Genomic DNA, 17,779 nt, shown 5'->3' with positions numbered 1-17,779 from the left:
AGTCATTATATGACCATGAAATAAGATTCGTATGTGCAGTGATCACTGAGGTTTAACTGCCCAAAAAAAAGTCTGCCAGATATATGTATTTATTTATTTATTTATTTATTTATTTTTTCATTTGGAAGGACCGTCACAGTCCATCTTTGGTAATTAAAGAGGAAATAATATGGACGCTAAATGTCCAAAAACAAATATTTATTAATATGATAGTTGCCCAAAACATAAGTTATTACCTTTTATCAAAAGTAAAAACTTTTAGTCATCACATTGTGCTAGTCTTGCTTTCACCTCTAAAATTAAATAGTAGTGACAGCTGACTGCTTCTTCACATCTGAACCAAGTTCCTCCTCTTTGCCAAGATTGAAATAAGATGCAACATTGAAATAAGACCTCAGTGAAATTAAATTAAACATTATAAACAAACACATACACTCAGCAAGAAAGCCTACATTAAAAAGAAGAGACACAACATTAGAAAAAAATGGACTGTTAAACTTTTATACCATATAAGTGTATTATCCAAATGTCTATGATTAATATGTTATTGCTTTAAAATTAAAACATATAAACATCATGAATTTAAGTATAGAAAGGCTGTTCAGTTGATCTAAACCATGAGAATAATTGAAATATCACATGCTCCAGCAAACCAACAAAACAAATGAAGGACAACATGTTGCTATTTTTCACTAGGACTGAGATGCATCATCATAAACCATGTAGAATAACATGACCAAATCCAGCCGGACAGTTCAGCTGAGTCTTCAGTAAAGATACTATATAAATGACAACCTCTGATTGCAGCACAGTTGCCCATCAAAAGTCGGTGAGTCACTATCTATCAATCTATCTATCTACCTACTTATCTGTCTATCTATTTATCTATCTATAATTTTATGTATGTGTATATATATATATATATATATATATATATATATATATATATATATATATATATATATATTAGTATATAGTATATTTAGTATATATATTAGTATATAGTCATTTATAATTTTTATTTTTCAGAATCCTGAACTTGACAGCTGCAATTTCTATCTGAGCATAATACAAGGTAAAGAACTTCCCAATTGATGGTGACAATATGATCTGTTTGGAGGTTTCACTGATTGGAATGTATTAGGAGAGTTAGAGTTGAAAGTTAGACAATGACATTCCAAAAGTGAATCTAATTAAGTATATCAGCATGGTGATGTCAGTTGTACTCCACAGTGAAGTACAATCATGGGAGATGGTGAAATGGAGTGTTTCGGCCCGGCGGCCATTTACCTCCGGAAGCCAGAAAGAGAGCGACTCGAGTCTCAGACCATCCCCTTCGATGCCAAAACAGCATTCTTCGTGACAGATGCAGCTGAGATGTACTTGAAAAGTACTCTTATTAGTATAGAGGCTGGCAAAGCTACTGTCAAAACTCACTGTGGGAAAGTAAGTATCATAGATAAAAAAAAAAAAAAAAAAAAAAAAAAAATTTCATATGTGACTGTGCCTGAGTCTTCAGAGGTTAAAATTTTTCACTTTAATAGTGTAGAAATGTGTGTAAAAAAGTCTAAACAATGTTCTTTACAGACTGTCACAGTAAAAGAAGATGAAATCTTCCCAATGAATCCTCCCAAGTTTGACAAAATGGAGGACATGGCCATGTTGACCCACCTCAATGAGCCTTCTGTGCTGTTTAACCTCAAAGAGCGTTACGCAGCATGGATGATCTATGTAAGTAAATCATAATTTATTCCTGGAATAGGGCAGCAACATTGTAAAACTGGATTTCCATTTCAGACCTACTCTGGCTTGTTCTGCGCCACTGTCAATCCATACAAATGGCTCCCAGTGTACGACGCAGTTGTTGTGGCTGGATACAGAGGCAAAAAGAGGGTTGAAGCCCCACCTCACATCTTCTCGATCTCTGACAATGCCTACCAGTTCATGCTCACTGGTAAGTGGATTCCAGCAGTCTCAACAAATATTATTATTATTATATTATTATAACAGTTAAAAAGACAATGAAAAAAAATACACTTTATAATAACTAGTGTGAAGTATTAGTGTATAATTCATTGTCTATAAATTGTTGTTTTGACAGTTCATAGAAAAGCTAAATTAACTCCAAATGCTTAACAACCATTATTTTTGCATTATTTTATGTTCTATATGTAATTATATGAATAAATAACTGAAATGTTAACTTTAAGATATAACCTATTAATCTAATAACAATGCAAAAAAACAAACAAACAAACAAAAAAGCTTCACAAACACTTTATAGCTTCAAGTTAATATAGAGTGCTACCTATTTTATATATCCTGTTAATATTTCACGGTTTAATTTCAGATCGTGAGAACCAGTCTGTCCTGATTACGTGAGTAAATATTATTCTACTGACAAAACCTGAAGCTTTTAAATCATAATTGTAAATCAGTAAAAGATTTATGACTAAATGATGATCTCATATAAATCTCCAGTGGAGAATCTGGTGCAGGAAAGACTGTGAACACAAAACGTGTCATTCAGTACTTTGCAACCATTGCGATGGCTGGTCCAAAGAAGACAGAGGCTGTCCCTGGAAAAATGCAGGTTAGTGAATATCTATTATAGACAATGTTATTGAGGACAGTGTTTGTGATTCACCTCACGACTACCCACTGTGCTACAATTACATCTAGGGATCACTGGAAGACCAGATCATTGCAGCCAACCCTCTACTGGAGGCTTATGGTAACGCCAAGACTATAAGGAACGACAACTCCTCTCGTTTTGTAAGTTGCACCTACGAATCATCATTAATAACATCATACACTTTTTTAATCACAAACAGTTGAGCTTTTATCAATGATTTTAATCTAGGGTAAATTCATCAGGATTCACTTTTCGGGCACTGGTAAACTGGCCAAAGCAGATATTGAAACTTGTGAGTCAAAACAGTTTTTACCCAAACATTTTATTTGGAGTCTAAGATTGCGTTAATCAATTGAACACAATGTCTTTTTCCCTCTTATTTTTTCTTGGAAAGATCTGCTAGAAAAGTCAAGGGTAACATTCCAGCTGTCTGCTGAGAGGAGCTACCACATCTTCTACCAGCTCATGACTGGACACAAGCCAGAGCTGCTCGGTGAGAAATAAACAGGATTGTGTTTTTCACTTATTTCTATGTTTGAGAGCACTGGCAACATACTGCACATCAATTCTTTACAGAGGCCCTGCTCATCACCACAAACCCTTACGACTATCCAATGATCAGCCAGTGTGAAATCACTGTCAAGAGCATCGATGATGTGGAGGAGTTCATTGCCACAGATGTATGTGGACAGCTGAAATATTATTAGTAGTAGTAGTATTTTTAGATTTTATGCAAAATTTCTGAGCAAACAAACATCAGAAAAACACCAGCTTGAACTGAATACTACATGACACAGTATAAAATACTCCAATAAACAATATGATTTATTTGGTCTGTGTAAAAACAGACTGCCATTGACATTCTGGGCTTCACTGCTGATGAGAAGATCAGCATCTACAAGCTGACAGGTGCTGTGATGCATCATGGGACCATGAAGTTCAAACAGAAGCAGAGAGAGGAGCAGGCCGAACCTGACGGCAATGAGGGTAAAATCAAATTTTAGCACAAATGAACATATAAACATTCACTTAATTAGCAACAATAATGCATAAAACTCTGCTTCCTTAGCGGCTGATAAAATCGCCTACCTCATGGGCATCAACTCCGCTGACATGCTGAAAGCTCTGTGTTACCCCAGAGTGAAGGTCGGGAATGAGATGGTGACCAAAGGCCAGACAGTACCACAGGTGATGACTTCATCAACACATTTAACTTGTGGATACAGTGAGAAATGTCTCAGACATAGTCATCGTGAGAAGTAAGGGTAATAATCTACAATGACCTTTGAATTTCTCAGGTGAACAATGCAGTCTCTGCACTCTGCAAGTCTGTCTATGAGAAAATGTTCTTGTGGATGGTTGTCCGTATCAATGAGATGTTGAACACAACAAATCCTAGAGAGTACTACATCGGTGTGCTGGACATTGCTGGATTTGAGATCTTTGATGTGAGTATCAGTCATTAATGTCTCTGAAAGAATCAAGACATACAAGATAACAGTCAGTTGCAATAATTGCTTCTGTTGAATTATCAGTTCAACAGCTTGGAGCAGCTTTGCATTAACTTCACAAATGAGAAACTGCAACAGTTCTTCAACCACACCATGTTTGTTCTGGAGCAAGAGGAGTACAAGAAAGAAGGCATTGAATGGGCATTCATTGACTTTGGTATGGACTTGGCTGCCTGCATTGAGCTTATTGAGAAGGTAAGAGGATATTTGGTAAATAAAAATAACTATTCTCACTGTGCCTGTATTTGAGTGTGAATATTTCTTCAACAGCCAATGGGAATCTTCTCCATCCTTGAAGAGGAGTGCATGTTCCCAAAGGCTACAGACACAAGCTTCAAAAATAAGCTGCATGACCAGCATCTGGGAAAATCCGCAGCTTTCCAGAAGCCCAAGCCTGCCAAAGGGAAGGCAGAGGCCCACTTCTCTCTGGTGCACTATGCCGGCACTGTGGACTACAACATTAATGGCTGGTTGGAAAAGAACAAGGATCCACTGAACGACTCTGTCGTGCAACTTTACCAAAAGTCAGCACTCAAAGTGCTGGCCTTGCTGTATGTCGCTGTGCCAGAAGGTACAAACATATCTATTTCCTCAATTCCTTTGTGTTTTAATTACATACTGCTTATACAAAAACTAAAAAAAAGAATGAGATAATCAGAGTGCAACAAACTATGTGATCGCAGATTTTGGAGTTTAAAAATATGAAGTATATCTATGCAAGAGAACAGTTAGATTCAACAAGATGTAAATAGAGATTTATTGAAGGGCTTAATGGACAGCAACACAAGATTAATAAAAAAAAACCTTCTGTCATTGATATAAAGCGGAGGGAGCTGGAAAGAAAGGAGGCAAGAAGAAGGGTGGTTCCTTCCAGACGGTGTCTGCAGTTTTTAGGGTAAACAGATTCTCTCTCTTATTGAAGTTTGTGATTTTTACACTATTACAGATTAGATTAATCACAAACATTTCCACAGGAGAACTTGGGTAAGCTGATGACTAACCTGAGGAGCACTCACCCTCACTTTGTGCGCTGCTTGATTCCTAATGAATCCAAGACTCCAGGTAATCTTGATACTTGAAGACTCAAATACATCACAGATTTAAAAAAAAATGTCTGGAACCTTAAGAACATTTGCATTTCAGGTCTGATGGAGAACTTCCTGGTTATCCACCAGCTCAGGTGTAATGGTGTGCTGGAGGGCATCAGAATCTGCACGAAGGGTTTCCCAAGCAGAATCCACTACGGTGACTTCAAGCAGAGGTAAAGACATCTTTTTGCAACTTCTTACTTAGAGATGATGTATCACCTAATCTTCACTTCTTTACATATTTCTCAAGAATACTACTTTCCCCTAAATGTCCTCTAGATACAAAGTATTAAACGCTAGCGTCATCCCTGAGGGACAGTTCATTGACAACAAAAAGGCTACAGAGAAACTCTTGGGCTCTATTGATGTTGACCACAACCAATACAAATTTGGACACACCAAGGTGAGCTGTTCACCAAATACACCATGTGGAACAAAACTATTTCAACTCTTTCCTTCTCATTTTTTACTCTGCTACAACACAATGACATTGTAGAGAATTCAGTCCTTCCAATTGCCCTGCAACAGTCTGAGGAAGGAAGGCCTGAAGCTTTTGAATAGGCGTTCAAGTCTAGGCTTTATGTCAGTCAAGTTATTCCACACCAGATTACACAAAACATTTCTATATGGACCCCACTTTGTGTACCGGACACTGTCATGCCTCCTCGATCTGTTACATCAAAAAAGAAAGGACAGAATACTCTCAAATGTCATTCTATACTATAGTATAGAACATAAAATAGTTATTTCCCCACTGGAATTACTGGAACAGCCAAACTCAATTATTATTAGGGCCATATCCCAGGCCACATCAATGCTGAAAAGGACTTATTGGCTTCTTCAACACTACACCCCTAATATATTACAAATGTTCTTGTAGGTGTTTTTTAAAGCTGGTCTGTTGGGTACTCTTGAAGAGATGAGAGATGAAAAACTATCAAATCTGGTTACCATGACTCAGGCTTTGGCCCGAGGATATGTCATGAGGAAGGAGTTTGTCAAAATGATGGAGAGGAGGTACAACTTACAATAATGTTTGGAACACAACTGTTTAGTAGCACAGTGTGATAAAGGCTGATTTACTGATTACAATTTACACAGGGAGGCAATTTATTCCATCCAATACAACATCCGCTCATTCATGAATGTAAAACATTGGCCATGGATGAAGGTGTACTTCAAGATCAAGCCTCTTCTGAAGACTGCAGAGAGTGAAAAAGAAATGGCATCAATGAAGGAAAACTTTGAGAAAATGAAAGAAGATTTAACAAAGGCATTAGCTAAAAAGAAGGAGCTTGAGGAGAAAATGGTGTCACTTGTTCAGGAGAAAAACGATCTTCTACTGCAAGTAACTTCTGTGAGTATTTCAGCTCTTATTTATCCCAATATGGATCCTACAGCTATGAACATAAGTACGGATGCACCGATATGAAAATTTTGGCCGATAATTCTTTAAATATGAAAGCCGATGACCGATATGTTGGCCGATAAATCTAAATCCACATTTCACAGAATTTTTGAGATTACCAAAAAAGTCTCACCATTAAAAGGCATTAAACACTTCAACATAAATGAAACATAAAGCAGCCTTACAAATAAATAAAATATTGCTTAAATAATGGAAACAAGTTACTGGTCAACATTACTTACGTGTAAAAAAATAAAATAAATAAAATTAGAAGACGATAAGACAATGGAGTGTGTTGAAAGACGATAATCATGTAGGGACTATAGCCAGAGATATTGTCAAAATCATTAAATATTGTCATTATTAAGAGTACTTGGCATTTCCAATGAATGTAGGTCTGTTATTTTCTGTCTATTATTATTAGGTTACTTTTATTATTAAATGAATATTAGAATGAATTTGCTTCGCAACAATTTCATAGCGCATCACCGCATAACTGACATGCTGTGACTCGCAGCCTGTGAGGAAAATTAAAAATTGGCTATTAGCTTAGGCTACTTCTCACTGAAAATGTTTTAAAAATGTTTTTTAAAACAGGTCTATTATAGCCTACAATGAGTTATAGGCCTATAGCCTAAATAAAATTGTTACACTTCAGTAACACTTTATCAATGAAGCAAAAGAGCAGCTTTATTTTATGCACCGACTTTAAAAACAACCGGTTCAACACGAAACACGTTTCTTCTCATTGTTTTCACTATGTTCGGGCCACAAGAGAAACATTAATGAAATAAATTAAAACAGTTATATATATCACATATTAGGAGATTCGTCTCTTGTCATCTCTGAGAGAATACGCGCTGTTAATGTCTCGTCAAATGCCGAAAGTGCCGTCAATTTTTATTTTCACTATCACGGTGAAAGACGTTCACTGGCATAAGTTTGACTTGCACAAAGTTTGCACGTCGCTTGTATGATATCCACTGGCTCGCCTTCACGGTTTAAAATAGAAGTAGCCTATTTCCAATACTGCAATGCACCGGTGCTACAACCCGAATAGTCAGATCATGGACCATGTCGTGGACATGCTCTTGGCTCTTCCTGTAAAACCGTGCTGAAACACGGCAAATAAACACAAATAATTAACAGATTTTTTATAACGGTAATATTCTCTTTATAATATTACATTTATGACATTCCCAATTATAGTTATTAATGTTGTGCATTGCTGTTCAACCTGCGTGTGTGAAGCTGAAGAGCTGAATGAACACTGGTAAACTGAAGTGCTGCCAGCTTATTTAACTTAGGGAAACGCATCATACATTCAGATATTTATACAACATTAATATAATATTACAACTTATATATTTACAAAAAGATGCAAATGCACATGTGAACTCGAACTAAGTTATGTGCTAATCAGAATGTGTAACTTCTATTGTGGATGCACTCTTGGCTCTTCCTGCAACAACACGCTGAAACACGGAAACCAAACCGAAAGTATTCATAACGGTTTATTATAATAGTGTTCTCATTATAATGTTTTTTATATCTATATATATATAGGCTATATATATGACAATCTCATTCATAGTTATTAATGTTGTAAGCTGCTGTTTGAGCTGCGTGCGCTGAGCTAAAGATGATCACCAGCAAACTGAAGTGCTCTATTAACCCGTTTGGTTATATAGCTTAACCAAACGCATTCTATTTTAGAAAAATCTGATTCATATGCATAAAATAAACACAATACTACAACGTACAATTGCACAAAACACTGTAAATGCACAAGCGAACTTAACTGTGCTATTCATGTGTGGATACATTGTGAATGCACTCTTCCCTTAACAACGCGCTAAAACATGGGCGAACAAAGATTCCTTTACATTATTTTACAGTAGCTAATGATCTCATTATAATATGACAGACTTGCCCTGCACATGTTGCAGTTCACTGTATTTTCCTTTTCGAAGTGATTCGAATAATATTTCAAGCAATTAAAAACCATCATGGTGAACAGTGCGCATCTGAAGTGTCTCTGCAGAAAATAATGCATTATATTTCGGCTCTAAGATATCGGTCAAATTCTCTTAGCGGTTCGATAACAATAACAGAAAAATTAAAATTTATCAGCCAATACCGATATGGTGGCCGTTATATTGTGCATCTCTAAACATAAGTCATTAACTATATCCATGTCAATGAACAGGAATCTGAAAACCTCTCTGATGCTGAGGAGAGATGTGAAGGGCTCATCAAAAGCAAGATCCAGCTTGAGGGCAAACTCAAAGAGACAACCGAGAGACTGGAGGATGAGGAGGAAATCAATGCTGAACTGACTGCCAAGAAGAGGAAACTGGAGGACGAATGCTCTGAGCTGAAAAAAGACATTGATGACCTGGAGCTCACCTTGGCAAAAGTGGAGAAGGAGAAACATGCAACAGAGAATAAAGTCAGTATATATATTGTATATATAAGGTCATGTTGTCTCCCTTTTTTCCAAACTGTGACAAACGCCTGTCTCCCTTTTCAGCAGAATGCGATAAATCCACTCAACCAATCACAGCACACCATTCCACGCACTCTAGAAAGTAATGGCGGCGCTTTGAATACACCCAGCATCCTAGTTTTCCTCATCTACTTTGTACTTTGTGATCAACAAACAAGGACTGCACCATAAATCACATTTGATTGTCATGCGCATCTCGTCAGTAAAGCTGATTCGGTGATTAATAGTACCGGTAAATCTCCATCACGTGCTTCTGCTTTCAGATGGAGCAGCATTTAGTACACAGAGCCGTAGATCACAGACAAGCTATAAAATATTGAGTTCATTAGATGAATCTCATTCGATTATGAACGCAATATTGCCTAGCTTGTCAGTGTAAGTGTTTTTATTAATGCCATTTATGTTTTTGTTAATACAGCGTATAGCACTAGTCAACTAAATGAATGTAACACGGCAAAGACAAATGCACTTTCGGAAGCTGAATGTAAGGGAAATGTTATTTTGGAATTTTTTTGTGGTCTAATGTGATATTGCTGTTCATATTCTTGTTCATGAAGAAATTTTATTTTATTGTTATAATTAATTTATAGCAAACAAGATGACCCGTTGAATTCATTTTGGGAGCGATGACCGATGAATGTATTTTTAGTCCAGTGCCTGTATATAAGATTAGTACTGACCAAAATTCAGAGGCTGTCATATATGGATCAACTTACTATGTTCTGTAAATAACTTTCAAATTAATTCAATGGATTTATTGCATTTTGAAAAAAAAACAAACAAACATGGAATTATTGCATTTTGGGGGGAAAAAATAACAACATTTTATAATAAATATTTGAAAATAAAAATCTGGATTAGAATTTTTAATGTTATTATAACCTAATGATGCTATGTGAAAGTTTTAAACAGAAAAATATAGGTTTTCATCTTGCCACTTTCTTGGTAAAGAAAACACATTTTTACTCAAATTAATCAAAATGGATTTATAGCATTTTGGAACCAAACTCTTCATATACACTGCAGATTGTGATTCAGGCTCTTGATAATGAAACCAGAAATTAATGTTTCCATTTAGGTGAAAAACCTGACAGAGGAGATGGCCTCTCAAGACGAGAGCATTGCCAAGCTGACCAAAGAGAAGAAAGCCCTCCAAGAGGCACACCAGCAGACTCTTGATGACCTTCAGGCAGAGGAGGACAAAGTCAACACTCTGACTAAAGCTAAGACAAAGCTTGAGCAGCAAGTGGACGATGTAAGATGTTTGGCATTGGAATAAGACCGTGAATCAATAAGAAATCAAATGTATTGCTCTATACCAGATTTTAATGCTCCAGTTTGTGTAACAATAGCTTGAGGGCTCATTGGAGCAAGAGAAGAAGCTCCGTATGGACCTTGAGAGAGTCAAAAGGAAGCTTGAGGGTGATCTGAAACTGGCCCAGGAGTCCATAATGGACATGGAGAATGAAAAACAGCAATCAGATGAGAAGATCAAAAAGTGAGTGGGCCATCAGATTTTGAACTTTACATAATTACACAAAATAAGTATTTGGCACATTTAACAAAACAATACTTTAAAAACAGGAAGGATTTTGAGATAAGTCAGTTTCTCAGCAAGATTGAGGATGAACAGTCTTTGGGAGCACAGCTTCAGAAGAAGATCAAAGAACTTCAGGTAACACTAGCTTTAATCTTTCTGATGTGAAATGGTGAAGTTAGATGCACAGCTGGAAAAATCCATATTACAAATATCCTTATAAAGAAGCCTTTTTTTTTATTTAGGCCCGTATCGAGGAGCTGGAAGAGGAAATTGAGGCAGAGCGATCTGCTCGTGCCAAAGTGGAGAAGCAGAGAGCTGATCTTTCCAGGGAACTTGAAGAGATCAGCGAGAGGCTTGAGGAAGCTGGTGGTGCCACTGCTGCTCAGATTGAGATGAACAAGAAGCGTGAAGCCGAATTCCAGAAGATGCGTCGTGATCTGGAAGAGTCTACCTTGCAGCATGAAGCTACAGCTGCAGCTCTCCGAAAGAAGCAGGCAGACAGTGTGGCTGAACTCGGAGAACAGATCGACAACCTCCAGCGGATCAAGCAGAAGCTGGAGAAGGAGAAGAGTGAATACAAGATGGAGATTGATGATTTGTCAAGCAACATGGAGGCTGTGGCTAAAGCAAAGGTAATGTCACTAGATTATCATTAATAAGTACAAAATCATCTTTACAAACATATTCATATAATCTCTAATCTCTTTAGGGTAATTTAGAGAAGATGTGCCGCACTCTTGAAGACCAGCTGAGTGAAATCAAGGCCAAAAGTGATGAAAATAGTCGCCAGTTGAACGACATGAATGCACAACGAGCAAGACTTCAGACTGAAAATGGTAAGAGAGTAAGCTACACATGTAAAAAATCTTAAAACAAAATTGAGTTAAAAGATTCTGTTATTATATTTCATGCTAATATCTGTAACCTGTTTCTAGGTGAATTTAGCCGCCAGCTGGAAGAGAAAGAAGCACTTGTTTCACAGTTAACTAGAGGAAAACAGGCTTTTACTCAGCAAATTGAAGATCTCAAAAGACATGTTGAGGAAGAAGTCAAGGTAGAGTTTCAAATACTACTTTGTTTTGATAATCAAATTATTTTTAATGTTTTTTTTTTTAAATCCAAGCCGTCGTGTAGATAGTAGAGTGTTTAAAATCCCAAAATGTGCCACCCTATAGGCCAAGAATGCTCTGGCCCATGCAGTTCAGTCTGCCCGCCATGACTGTGACTTGCTCAGAGAGCAGTATGAGGAGGAGCAGGAGGCCAAAGCTGAACTCCAGCGTGGAATGTCTAAGGCCAACAGTGAGGTGGCCCAGTGGAGAGCCAAATATGAGACCGATGCCATCCAACGCACTGAAGAGCTTGAGGAATCCAAGTAAATACAGCAAAGAAAAAAGTCTTAAGTACCTTGCATTTAATTTCACAAATATTAGTAAGATTTCATCATTTAATACCACTTTCTTCAGGAAAAAGCTGGCACAGCGTCTGCAGGATGCTGAAGAATCCATTGAGGCAGTGAACTCCAAGTGTGCCTCTCTGGAAAATACCAAACAGAGGCTGCAGAGTGAAGTAGAGGACCTCATGATTGATGGGGAGAGGGCAAATGCATTGGCTGCCAACCTTGACAAGAAGCAGAGAAACTTTGATAAGGTAAGAAAGATGTGGATAATCTTCAAATCTAAACCTTGAACCATGGACTTGGCTAATTAACAATGACTACCTTTTCTCCAGGTCCTAGCAGACTGGAAACAGAAGTATGAGGAAAGCCAGGCTGAACTAGAAGCTGCTCAGAAAGAAGCTCGTTCTCTCAGCACTGAGCTTTTCAAAATGAAGAACTCCTATGAAGAAGCTCTTGACCACCTCGAGACCCTGAAGAGGGAAAACAAGAATCTGCAACGTAAATGGCACTTTTATTTTTACAGCAAGGAATTTAAAAAACAGAGATGCCTTAAAAAACAGAAAATGATGTACAATTGATTTTTAAATACTTTCAGAGGAGATTTCTGACCTCTCTGAGCAGCTTGGAGAGATTGGAAAGAGCATTCATGAGATAGAGAAAGCCAAGAAGACAGTGGAGTCCGAGAAAGCAGAGATCCAGACTGCACTAGAAGAAGCTGAGGTGCCATTCCTTTAGCTACAATACTAACATCACACTAGTGCTTTGAATAATATTAAAACATTGTATATGTAGTGGTTCAAAACCTTAAATTAATGTAATTATTTCCTTCTTAAACAATCACAAATATACCTGCCATAACTCTGGAGCCATATAGTACAATTTTACAAGTTTAAAAAGTAAGTAAATTATTTCCTTTTTTCCTTGCAGGGCACCCTGGAGCATGAAGAGTCCAAGATTCTTCGTGTGCAGCTGGAGCTGAACCAGGTGAAGAGCGAGATTGACAGGAAGCTGGCTGAGAAGGATGAGGAGATGGAACAGATCAAGAGGAACAGTCAAAGAGTGTTGGATTCCATGCAGAGCACTCTGGATTCTGAGGTCAGGAGCAGAAATGATGCCCTGAGAGTCAAAAAGAAGATGGAGGGAGATCTGAATGAGATGGAGGTCCAGTTGAGTCATGCCAACCGCCAGGCTGCTGAGGCCCAGAAACAGCTCAGGAACGTCCAAGGACAACTCAAGGTATCTCTCTCTAGAATGAGGAGTTTAAGTGTTTGATCATATGAATATGACACATGAATTAACTGAAGCATGACATGCAACTAACAAAGAAAGAACATTACCACAGGATGCCCAACTGCACCTTGATGAAGCTGTCAGAGGACAGGAGGACATGAAGGAGCAGGTGGCCATGGTGGAGCGCAGGAATAGCCTAATGCAAGCAGAGATTGAGGAGCTGAGAGCTGCACTGGAGCAAACAGAGAGAGGACGCAAAGTGGCGGAGCAGGAGCTGGTGGATGCCAGCGAACGTGTGGGACTGCTACACTCACAAGTACAAAAAGATTATTAAATACTAAGAGAAAATTCAGATTACATGATAAATTATTAGTTAAATATACACTAAACTACCTGCTTAAATCCTGCAGAATACGAGTCTTATTAACACCAAGAATAAGCTTGAGACTGATCTGCTCCAGGTTCAAGGTGAGGTGGATGATGCAGTCCAGGAGGCTAGAAATGCAGAGGAGAAGGCAAAGAAGGCCATCACTGATGTGAGTGTTTGCATTATGTTACTCTATGCTAATTTAAACAGTTATTTGACTTCGTTTAGCTGCATGTCGTAGCAAAGAGAACATTCATGGAAGCTAATTCTATCTATATTGCTTGTCTATCTATATTGCTTGTTGCTCGTTTTCACTGGCCTATATTTCAGGCTGCCATGATGGCTGAGGAGCTGAAGAAGGAGCAGGACACCAGTGCTCACCTGGAGAGGATGAAGAAGAACATGGAGTTGACTGTCAAAGACCTGCAGCACCGTCTGGATGAGGCTGAGAGTCTGGCCATGAAGGGTGGAAAGAAACAGCTTCAGAAACTGGAGTCCAGGGTAAATTACAGACTAAATACAGACTTCAGGTGTATTCATACTAGGAGCGGTTGCCTTCTAACGAGCCATAGTGCGATTATACAATGATTATGGAGTCAGATGACACTGATGGAGGAATTTGCAGCTATACTCACAAAGTATAAATAAGGTTTATCAATAAGGTGAAAACCAGACCTGTTACAAATCTATATTACTCAACTCAATACTCAAATTAACTAAAAAAACGCTACTTTTCAAGTAGTATTAAATGTTTTTTGTATAAAATATGATAGTAGTGCACACACAGTTAGTAGCTGTCCCGTGCTCTGGTGCAGTTAGCGACCACACTACATGTGTATCACGCCAGAGCCCAACTGAACCATGCTCTGGCTCACCTCTTCAAGCGGGCTCAGATATGGTACAGAGTGATCACACTAGTCAAAAGAAATTTACTTTTGGGGTGCTCGGGAATGGTTCAGATCGCCTAGTGTGAGTAACCCTTAGATGAACTGGCCATGGCAGAGATTTTACAGTTATAACAATAACTCTCTACTGAAGGTGCATGAGTTGGAGGCTGAAGTTGAAGCTGAACAGAGACGTGGTGCAGACGCTGTGAAAGGAGTGCGCAAATATGAAAGGAGAGTGAAGGAGCTCACCTACCAGGTAAAACTACACACGAATTAGATATTTAACACCTTTCATGATGATTTACTTAGTTTAACCAAGACCATGAACAATTTTACACCCAAAGACTGAGGAGGACAAGAAGAACGTGACTCGACTGCAGGATCTGGTAGACAAGCTGCAGCTGAAAGTGAAGGCCTACAAACGCCAAGCTGAAGAAGCTGTAAGTCTAATGTCAAATGTCTCAAGTATGAAGCTTTGATATTTTCTATTCAATACACTCAGTGCCATGAGTGCAATGCTCTGAAAGGGGTTGGATATCTTGTGTCATCCTAACAGGAGGAGCAGGCCAACACTCACCTGTCCAGGTACAGGAAGGTGCAGCATGAGCTGGAGGAGTCTCATGAGCGCGCTGACATCGCCGAGTCCCAGGTCAACAAGCTGAGAGCCAAGAGCCGTGAAGCTGGGAAGGTAACAACAGATGATGATTATGTAGAGAAAAGTGACTTTTTATACATAAAATCTGTGAAACATTTTAAACAATGTTTTTGAATTCTTTTATTTATTAATTTTTTGCTTTTTTTAAGACTAAAGTTGAAGAATGAAGACAAGAAACTACACATACAAGCAAGCATATGACTGACTTGTGCTGAGTTCTTCTTTGTCCATTAAATGGCAGAGTTTGACTTTGTTCTTCATTCTTTTTTCCACTTTCAAACTTCATCTCATACTCAATCACTGTTTTAAAAGACAACTCATGAGGCATGATATGGCAAAGAACACAAATGCAGAGTACTGAAATTGTGATAGTGACATAAAGGACCCAAAAATGAAAAGCAGGGAAGAAAAAAAAAAAACTAAACCGCCAACAGCCTGACCTTCATAACAAAAATGTGAACTTGTCTTTGTATGTCCCTTTGGATGAAAGTGTCTGCTAAGTGCATAAATGTAAATGTGTTGGAATAAACCAAAAGTCACTGGCAAATAAGAACACAAAATACTCAAGGAGACAAAAGAAAATGGGCATATTAATGCACTGTAAAAAAGGCATTACATGAAACAAAGGAAATACCAAAATACAAAGGGAAGGGGAAACATGAACACAGAAAAGTCAAGAAGAGGTGTTAGTGAGGCCAGCAGGGGGCGCTTACCCTGTGGTCTGTGTGGGTCCTAACACCCCAGTAGTGTATAGTGATGGGGACACTATACTGTAAAAAGCACCTTTCTTTGGATGAGATGTTAAACCGAGGTCCTGACTCTCTGTGGTCATTAAAAATCCCATGGCACTTTTCGTAAAGAGTACGGGTGTAACCCCGGTGTCCAGGCCAAATTCTTTCCACTGGCCCTTGTCAGTCATGGTTTCCTAATAATCCCATCCACAGATTTGGCTCTATCTCTCTCTCCTCTCCACCTGTAGCTGGTGTGTGGTGAGTGGACTGGCACCGATGTACTGTGGCTGCCGTCGCATCATCCAGGTGGATGCTGCACACTGGTGGTGTTTAAGGAGAGACCCCCTCATATGATTGTAAAGCACTTTGGGTGCACAGTAAAGTGCTATATAAATGCCTCATTCATTCACAACAAAACTTCAAAATAAGTTTGCTTTCAAAATGCTGCATTCCAAAGCATACCAAAATGTATGAACGTTACATGCAGAGCCATTGAAAAAGTTGCAACATGCTTTGATCTTCCTGCCGGATAAGTGGTTCATGGAGCTCTCAATAGTTCCAAACAACTCTGTGCTGTCTATATGTTTGAATGGGTTTAGTCGGGACAGACAGCAGTTTCACTATATTTGCTTCAATTTCTAGTACTTATGTGCATTGATAACTACACTGACTTCATTTTATAATAGTATTTTATTCTTTGGAGTGATAAAAATACAGCATTGCTATGTTCTCATAGCCCTTTGCAGTTATATGTGACCAAACACCTTACATGTAACTTTTAATCAATTAAATAATTTTACTATATTTTCATTCAGTTCTATTTAGTTATTATTTTGAGGAGATTTTTGGCACTAAATGATATGTGCACCCATGAATGACCAAATAAAATATAACATTCTCTAACTGGTTTATCATTTATATTATTATGTAGAATTTAGGGTTAAAATGGAGAAAACGTTTTTAAGTTCCAGTGCAAAGAGAAAAATAATATTCATATGTAATGCAATGTTCAACCACTAGATCCCATATGGCCATTTAATAAATATAGTATACATGTATTAAACGCTAGTCTGGTTGCTCAAAAGAGTTTTGCCGGTCATAATTGCTTATTTATTTTTTGGGGGTTTTTGCATAGACAAACATTAAACACTTGATTTTAGTTTCAATTTTTAGGTTAATTACTTACTTCCCAGTGTTATTTTATAATATTCACATTACTATACAATATAATATAATACTACAAAAGACAAGCATATTCGGAATTGAACCAAATAAAAAAGGTTTAAAATAATGTAAAAAAAAAACAAAAAAAACACGAGGTAACCAATTGCATTCAACGAAACTGTATTGTATTCACTGAAACTCATTCAACCTCCTACAAGGAGAGAATGATTGCAGAATGGCTAAAAACTTCAATCATAATATAACTGTCTATTATCTAATGATAAACGTTAAGTATAACGTGCACCATAAAATGCCGCTACTGGCCAGATTTCCAAACTGACAGAGTGTGTCTGAACAATGTTAGGTAGTTTATTCCAGAGTTTGGGCGCTAAATAGTAAAAGGATCTGCCACTCGCAGTTGATTTTGATATTCTAGGTACAGGTCCTTCTCAAAAAATTAGCATATTGTGAAAAAGTTCATTATTTTCCATAATGTAATGATAAAAATTAAACTTTTATATATTTTAGATTCATTGCACACCAACTGAAATATTTCAGGTCTTTTATTGTTTTAATACTGATGATTTTGGCATACAGCTCATGAAAACCCAAAATTCATATCTCAAAAAATTTGCATATTTCATCCGACCAATAAAAG

The 17,779-nt window shown here is 37.7% G+C and overlaps 1 protein-coding gene across 1 annotated transcript; it reads left to right on the top strand.

The window, feature by feature from the left end:
• The first annotated feature begins 723 nt into the window (after positions 1-723).
• Positions 724-15,474, top strand: LOC109071357 (myosin heavy chain, fast skeletal muscle-like). The gene is made up of 41 exons (XM_042753855.1): positions 724-829; positions 1,030-1,075; positions 1,234-1,446; positions 1,588-1,731; positions 1,798-1,954; positions 2,351-2,378; positions 2,482-2,593; positions 2,683-2,775; positions 2,864-2,927; positions 3,030-3,128; positions 3,212-3,315; positions 3,484-3,622; positions 3,705-3,823; positions 3,934-4,083; positions 4,171-4,341; positions 4,417-4,717; positions 4,971-5,041; positions 5,121-5,208; positions 5,290-5,407; positions 5,514-5,637; positions 6,115-6,251; positions 6,336-6,591; positions 8,852-9,094; positions 10,230-10,406; positions 10,504-10,649; positions 10,736-10,826; positions 10,934-11,323; positions 11,401-11,527; positions 11,627-11,745; positions 11,867-12,063; positions 12,155-12,338; positions 12,420-12,585; positions 12,683-12,807; positions 13,015-13,323; positions 13,430-13,633; positions 13,728-13,853; positions 14,015-14,185; positions 14,723-14,827; positions 14,916-15,011; positions 15,128-15,259; positions 15,376-15,474. Exons 3-41 carry the CDS (start codon positions 1,246-1,248, stop codon positions 15,391-15,393), a joined length of 5,802 nt encoding a protein of 1,933 aa, XP_042609789.1. The 5' UTR covers positions 724-829; positions 1,030-1,075; positions 1,234-1,245; the 3' UTR covers positions 15,394-15,474.
• Positions 15,475-17,779: the final 2,305 nt, after the last annotated feature.

Source organism: Cyprinus carpio, unplaced genomic scaffold (assembly GCF_018340385.1).
Source record: "Cyprinus carpio isolate SPL01 unplaced genomic scaffold, ASM1834038v1 S000000168, whole genome shotgun sequence".
Classification (NCBI taxonomy): domain Eukaryota; kingdom Metazoa; phylum Chordata; class Actinopteri; order Cypriniformes; family Cyprinidae; genus Cyprinus; species Cyprinus carpio.
This window is presented reverse-complemented; position numbering and strand designations above follow the sequence as displayed.